General features: G+C 49.1%; 1 protein-coding gene across 1 annotated transcript; it reads right to left on the bottom strand.

Annotated features, from left to right (window-relative positions):
• Positions 1–459: 459 nt before the first annotated feature.
• LOC101842371 (asparagine--tRNA ligase, cytoplasmic-like) lies at positions 460–3,115 on the bottom strand. Its single transcript, XM_040752550.1, has one exon. It carries the CDS (start codon positions 3,063–3,065, stop codon positions 1,386–1,388), a length of 1,680 nt encoding a protein of 559 aa, XP_040608484.1. The 5' UTR covers positions 3,066–3,115; the 3' UTR covers positions 460–1,385.
• Positions 3,116–7,507: the final 4,392 nt, after the last annotated feature.

Genomic DNA, 7,507 nt, shown 5'->3' with positions numbered 1-7,507 from the left:
AAGTGGGAGTGACTTTTAGCCCGAAGTGGGTTTTCCATGCCCATGGTGATGGCATATAGAAAATTTTTATGACTCTTACAGGTAAAATGCTACAAAAGAGGAAGATACAGTTGTATGACGAGGTTCTTCATGATGTTGATACCCCTGGACTTCAATAGCCTCCAAGTAATTCATAATAAAGAAGGAAAACAATTGGTGAAGCAGCCCCTAGTCTTTGAATAAGCACACAGGCAAATTTAAAATTTCCAGGACTACTTACTTAAAGAAAAAGAGTATGTGTGTGAGAGGTTGTTAAATGCCAGAGGACTATCTCTAGGACCTAACACAAAACCTTTCTCTTAGAAATATGTTTCACCACCATGTCAAACACTTCATATGAAGATCCCAAGGTCTCCCACAATGAAGCTCTTTGTGTTTATTGACTGTGAGTATATATTTTGAGTAATATATATATATATATTTTTTGACAAGTGTTCATTTATTGAATAGCAGGAACACATGGCATGCATTTGGGGAAGAACTGAACCACCTGTGCCTGTGGACATTCAGTAAACCTGCTAGGACCCTGCGAGGCAGCTGGGACCCAATGATGTGGCAGGGATGGCTTAGTTGCCTATGGTGGCTAATATTCCAGGTGCAGATTCTTTTGGAACTATTTACTTTGTGTTACTTGGAATTACATCAGAAGAGGGAGGCCTGGCCTGAGCCCTGCTCTTAAACTGAAGGCTGAGGACTTCGTTGGAATCATTTAAATAACCATCATCCGAATCATGTTCACTGCAAATTTTAATCTAATTCCCCTTCATAAATTTTTCTGTCAATTCATACCCCCAGAACCAGAAGCACTGTGTGAATTTGGAAAAAAAAGATTACTAGCAAATGTAAAGGACTATGTATTTGATTCCAGTATCTATAACTGCTGCACTTAATACTAGATTTTTATGTCATATGGCCAATTTCTCTTTTGGACATTTGCTATAACATGTATGTAATAAATTAAGTAATTCCAGTGACATTTAAAAGGACAAAATATAAAGTTGATGGAAAATCAGAACGTAAGTAAAAACTATATAATTATATATGGTTGGTTTATTTAATACAGTGATTGTAACCTACAGTATGATGTCTCCCCAACTAAGGAGTGACATGCCATGTATTTTCTCAAAATTTTGTAATGAATATTTTTATTAAAGGGACATCAATGTCACTTGATGCTCAAGTCATACCTACTGCTTTTTATGGTAATGGGAAGAAACAACATATAGACAGAAAAAAGCTACTACACCCAACGGGGCATCAAGGGATAGTTTCAGATTTTTGTTCTTTTGCAGAGGCAGTCTTATCTCATGAACATTTCCCCTTCCTTCATGCTTCAGGGCACTTGGTTATGGCCTGCAGCGCTGGACGAATCGAGGGTACAAGCACACATCTCGGATGTGATACCTGTTCAGAATCCAACTTAGGAATCTTTCCAAGCCCAAGCCATAGCCTCCATGAGGACATGTGCCATATTTTCTCTGATCTGTATACCAATAACAAGGAGCGGGGTCAATTCCTTCCCTTTTATAGCCTTCTAGAATTTCTTCACTATCCCAAGAGCGCATGGAGCCACCCACAATCTCACCGACACTGGGCATCAACACGTCAACAGATTCAGTGAGTCGAGGATCCTCAGGACATTTCTGCATATAGAAGGACTTGATCTCCACAGGAAACCGACACAGCAGGATTGGCTCATTAATGGTGTCTGTCATCAGTCTTTCAGGAGCTTCGGGAATATCGTCTCCAAATTCATAAAGCGTCCCGTCTTCTTTCTTTACATCATGCTCCCTCAGCCACTCGATAGCATCTGAATAGTTCATCCGCCTGAAGGGCCGTTTAGGGGGTTTAAAGTTCGGGTTGAGGTCATACACTATGCTTGCCACTGGTGACTTCAAGACTCTGTCCACCACATCACACACTAGGTCCTCTAAACGATTCAGGAGGTCCTCAAAGGTCAGGAAGGGACACTCGGCTTCCACATGAGTGAATTCAGCCAGGTGCCTTCGTGTTCTGGACTGTTCAGCCCTGTATGACTGGGCAATACAGAAAACATCCCCCAGGGCCGGAAGGCAGGTCTCCAGGTATAGCTGCGAGGACTGGGTCAGAAACGCTTCTTCCCCAAAATAGTCAAGCTTGAAGAGTGTGGCCCCACCTTCCACCTGCGTCTGCACCAGTGTCGGAGTAGTAACTTCACAGTAGCCCCTGTCAAAGAAGTGATCCCTGAAGCACCTGGTGATCATGGAGCGTGCTTTCAAGATTTTGGACATGTTCTCCCCTCGGATCATCATGTGCCGGTTGTTGAGCTGCACGTCTACGTCAGATTCCTCGTTGATCAGGTTATCAGCACCCCCAGCTGGGGCCAACCCCACCAGCTCCCAGAAGTCACAGCTCAGCTCATGGCCTCCCAGAGCCTGTTTGCCCTTTGGGGTTAGGTTCAGTGTTCCGTATACTGCCACACTGCTCTCAGTGGACAAGACTACTCCATTGTAACACTGACACAAGTCATCTGACAAGACACACTGAAGATAGCCTGTACCATCTCGCAACACCAGAAACATCAAATTCTTTCCTTGCCTGCGTAACCTGTGGACCCAGCCAAACACCTTCACTCTTTGGCCTCTATATCCTTCTAATGCAGAAATCTTTACACATGCCGGCTCGGGCAGGCTTGGGTCATTTTTAATGACAATTTTCTTTGCTTCCTCCAGGTTCTTTTCTCTTCGTAAGTTATCTTCTGCCTCTTTCTTCTCCCGAGAATCATTCTTCATCTGTTCTCTGTGCCACATCTTTTTAATGTTCTTCATCTGGGACTTAGAAATGACATCCCACCTCTCATTTTCCTTTTGTGAATCCACATAAATGGTGGGAAATGGCTCTTTTCCAACTGTCATCAAAGCCTTCAGGCCTGTTTTAAATGGTTTCTCCTTAGTGCCATCTCCCGTTGCATCGCTCCCTTCTCGATCAGAGACATACAACTCTGCTAGTACCATCCCTGCAGTCGCCCTTATCACCTCCGAGGACATCTACCCCGCACCACTGCCACCTGGTCACCTCAACGTGCACAGAAGGCTTCCTTGACTCGAGTAATATATATTTTAAATTTTGATTTGACATTTCAAACAAGCTTTTCAACATCTTCAAAAAGTATTTGGAAAGAAAGAAAGAACGGAAGGAAGGAAGAGAGGCTGGAGATATGGCTCAGAGATTAAAAGAATTGACTACTCTTCCAGAGGTCCTGAGTTCAATTCCCAGCAACCACATGGCGGCTCACAACCTTCTATAGTGGGATCTGGTGCCCTCTTCTGGTGTAAAGGCATAATATATATAATCTTTTAAAAAAGAAACTTTCAACCATTGTTATGCATTTCTAATGATTACTTGGAAATCCTGTCTCAAGCATTGCACTGAGCTCTGAGAGTCTTGCAAAAGAAAGGGAGGAGGGATTTACAGGAGGGGGTCATGATGGGACAGCAAACCTGGACACTGGACCAACAGTCAGGGAGCCTGAATGGGACTGCCCTAGGCCCTCTGCATGTGTGTGACATCCTGTAGTTTGATCTCTTAGTAAAACTTCTAACAGTGAGAGCAGGACCTCTCCCAGGCACTTAACTGACTTTTGTAACCTGCTTCCCATGCTGGAGTACCTGACCCCACTCCACATGAGGGGAGGAGCTCAGTCCTGCCTCAGCTTGACATGTCATGCTTTGTGAAAGCCCATGGGAGGCCTATTCCTTTCTGAATGGAGATAGGAGGAGTGGATGGGAAGGGGGGGATGGGAGGAGAGCAGGGAGGAGAAACTGATTGGCATATAAAATGAATGAAAAATGATATTTGAATTAAAATTTTCTGTCTCAAAGTTAGGAGGGAAAAGAAGTGGGGAGTGGATGTTGGAAGTGTTGGGGGTGAATATTATCAAAGCACATGTACAGAACTCAAAACTCTCACACAACTAACTAAAAAGTTTCCAAACAAAACTTCCAACATACTGTTTCCTTATCCAACAGTCAGGAGTTCCTGTAACATGAAAAATAAAAGACCCAGAGGCAGATATTGGGGTTCAAACTTCAAGCTGAAGATCAGAAAAGCAAAGTAACTGGCCACTGGCTCTCACCTCTACATCAGGCTGAACGGGCTGATCCTGTTCGGGCTGATCCTGCTGCCTCTCCTCAGCGAGGCTGGAGAATGAATGCCCTACACTGAGACCTTGCCCCTGTCTTATATACGTCCCTAATGCTGGGATTAAAGGTGTGTGTTCCCAGGCGCTGAGATCGTCTTTGTGTGAGCTGTTTCTTTTAGGACTGGATCAATTTCATGTAGTCAGTGTGGCCTTGGCCTCACAGAGATCCGTCTATCTCTTAATCCTGAGTCCTGGATTTACAGGTGTGTACCACCACCTTCTAGCTTCTGGCTGTTGGGATTAAAGGCGTGTGCCTGGCTTCTATGGCTTGGGACGGACTTTGGTTTCTGAATCCTCAGGCAAGCTTTAATAAATCATAAATAATGTATCACCCCAAGTTTCCTTTCCTGACACGCAGTGTAGCCAGCTCATGGAATTCAGGAAAACTGTCTGCTGGTGCCCACAGAACATGGAAAGCATCTAAATGAAGCTTCTCCACCTTCAGAGTCGTCACTTTCCCCGTCTAAACCCTCAGCTGCTTATCCCAGTTATACATGATACTAGGATCATTCCATTCAAATAACTACATGCTACCAGTTTGCATAATGCTTGTTTGAATGATGCCCTTTTAGCAATGTGTCTTTTCAAAACATTCAATACAATGTTTACATTTTTATTAGTGTAGTTAAGAGTGAGAATTGCCCTGTTGCATGTACCAGAAAGTATTAAGTTTTAGAGTCACCATTCACTTAAGTTGTTAGAAAGACACAAAATTTGGACAAGACAGTGTATCAGCAGTTAAAGTTTGTTATAGCAAAATGACACAAATTAAATAAAACTCAGACAATGGCATATGTGCTCAGGATAAGGCCAAGAGAGTCCAGGCCCACTTGGAGGAGGAAGGGTGCTGATTTCCCAACTTCGACTGCCCTCCCCCTTTTAATTGTTTTTATGTAGCGTATAACTGCCCACAGGTGAGCCAGTGCTGATTCAGCCGTTGAGGCTAGGGAAAGGGGGTCGGGTGTCTTGCTCCGCCCCACTCGTTCCCTTCAGGCAGGGTCTGCCACTAAGCCGAGGGCTAGGCTACTAAGCCTGGGTGACCCTGTCTCCGCCCCACCCTCAGTCCACCGTGCTACAGTACAGGCACCAGGACCATGCCTTGCTTTTTATGGCGCTGGGGCTTCGAACTCAGATCCTAATGCTTGCACAGCAAGCTCTTACACCTGAACCTTTTCCTTCCCTCTCCTGTTTACACTTTTCCTTACTCATTTGTGAGTGCATGTGTGTATGTGTGTGGGCACCTGCCCATGGAGGTCAAGGGAACCTTGCAAGATCCCTTCCAGCACGTGGATCCAGGTCAACGAGACAGGTAGCAGGTGCGCTTACCCCCGGTGGCCTCCGTTTTACTTTTGTGAAACACTGACTCCTATCACAGAACAGCCTAGAACTGCTCGTCACCGCAGGCTCACGGCCACTCTCACCAGCCACGGTGGCGGGGCTGTGGACTCCTCTCAGACTCGCCCCCAGGAGTGTCTCGGGCCTGGCTTGCCTCTCGTGATGTCTGTCTGCCCCCTGTGGCTCCTCCTCCATGCTGCATCCCTACCCTCCATCTGACCTTCCTTCTCTCAGAATTTGGCGAGCACCCCAAAACCAGTGTAGGCATAAGGGAGGTCTTTGCGGGGACTGGGCATGGAGATCCACGGCTCAGGAGGCTGAGTGGGGACTGCCCGCACCCTCCTCAGGCTTCGGCTGACACAGCGGCTCCCCAGGAAGCGACCGGGAGCACGCGTGTCCTAGCCCTCCTGGCTGTGCAGGGGACCCCGGGACTTCGGGATCTCTGCGGAGTCAGGGAAGGCTCCTGGGGCTCTACTGCTGCCAGCTGGGGCCAGGGATTCAGGTGGGAGTTAGGAGGCTGCCACGGCTCGACCAGGGAAAGGGCTTGAGGGAAGAGGGGGGCGGGCCTCTGGGACTTGATGCTGATGACGGAGTTGGAGAGGATTGAGGGGGATTCTGAGGGGAGGCCACTCAGCAGGGCAGACCCTCCTCACACAGGCTGCAGGCGCTGCAGGAGAGATGGGGGAAGGAAGACAGGGAGGGGAGAGAGACCCACAAGGTAGAAAAACTTGCAGGCCATGGGGGTCCTAAGGTCCCCTCTAAAATCTCACAGATCCGCCCGCAGTCCAGTCCAGCCGAATCTCATTCCCCGCCGCCAGGGGGCGCCCAACTTACCCGGGAGGGCAGAGACCAGGGCTCCCAGGGCTGCAGGGCGTGAGTGTGGAGAGGCGTCTCCCGGGCCGCAATCTGCAGACAGAAGCTGACTGAGCTGGGCTCTTGCCAGAGCCCGGCCCGACTGCACACCGGACTCCCGGTAGGGGCGAAGGACCCCGTCGGGCAAGCAAGTCCGACAGGGCGGGCGCACCTGTGGAGCCTTTGCAACAGCAAGGCGAAGCTCCCCTGAGCGAGGGGCCAGGGCTGGAGCCTGGGCGGTCCGTGCAGCTGCACAGGCTCCTCTGCAGGGACAAGGGGAGAAAGTGAGGCCAGGGTGTGACCACTGCCTCCTCCTTTCGCCCCCCTCCCGCTCCCTCCCTCCCTCTCCTCTTCTTCCTCCATCCTTTCCTCTCTCCTTCCCTCCCTCCCTCCCTTTCCTTCTCCTCTTCTTCCTCCAGCCTTTCCTCCTCCCTCCCCTCCCATAGTCTTCCTCGGACTTCAACCGATGGGCAGGTCCAGCCCCCTCCATCAATCGCCAGGTACAGGGGTGGGGGCATCTTGTGGACAAATTGTCTGGGAGAAGATGGGATGCACCAGGCTGGGAGAGGTGGGGAATCCCAAGAATCGAGGAGCGACTGTGTCACCAGAACTCAGGATCCTCGCGCCCTGCGACCCTCCCCACTCTGGCCACGCACCTCGGGCAGAAAGGGGCGAGTGTTTGTGAGTGGACACGGCTTCCCCTAGCCCGGAGCCAAGGGGCAGGTGGGGACCCCATGTGACAGCTCTGAGCGTCCTGTCTCTGTCTGAGGAAAATGAGGTGGGGGTCCAGTGCCCCACACATCTTTGAGGGTCTCTCTCTCTACTCAGGCCTAGACCCAAGGCCTGGGGGTGGGTTCCACACCTGTGCCACAGCCTGTCTCTGGGGAGCATGGAATGTCAGATAATCTGAGAAATGGTGGCAGAAAGACTTCTTTGGTGAACGTTTACCTGTCCTTCAAAGCCTGCGTCATAACTTCCATTCCTCTTTAGGGACTGACTCCTTACCCGCCCAGGACAAGCTCTCCCACCTGGCCCTTACTCTCTGGGTCTCAACCACAAGTTCTGTTTTGGAAGTGTGTTTGCGGGTGGGGCGTTCAGAGA

Source organism: Mesocricetus auratus, unplaced genomic scaffold (genome assembly GCF_017639785.1).
Source record: "Mesocricetus auratus isolate SY011 unplaced genomic scaffold, BCM_Maur_2.0 Super-Scaffold_100009, whole genome shotgun sequence".
NCBI classification, from domain to species: domain Eukaryota; kingdom Metazoa; phylum Chordata; class Mammalia; order Rodentia; family Cricetidae; genus Mesocricetus; species Mesocricetus auratus.
The sequence above is the reverse complement of the archived record's forward strand: the minus strand, read 5'-3'. Positions and strand labels throughout refer to the sequence as shown.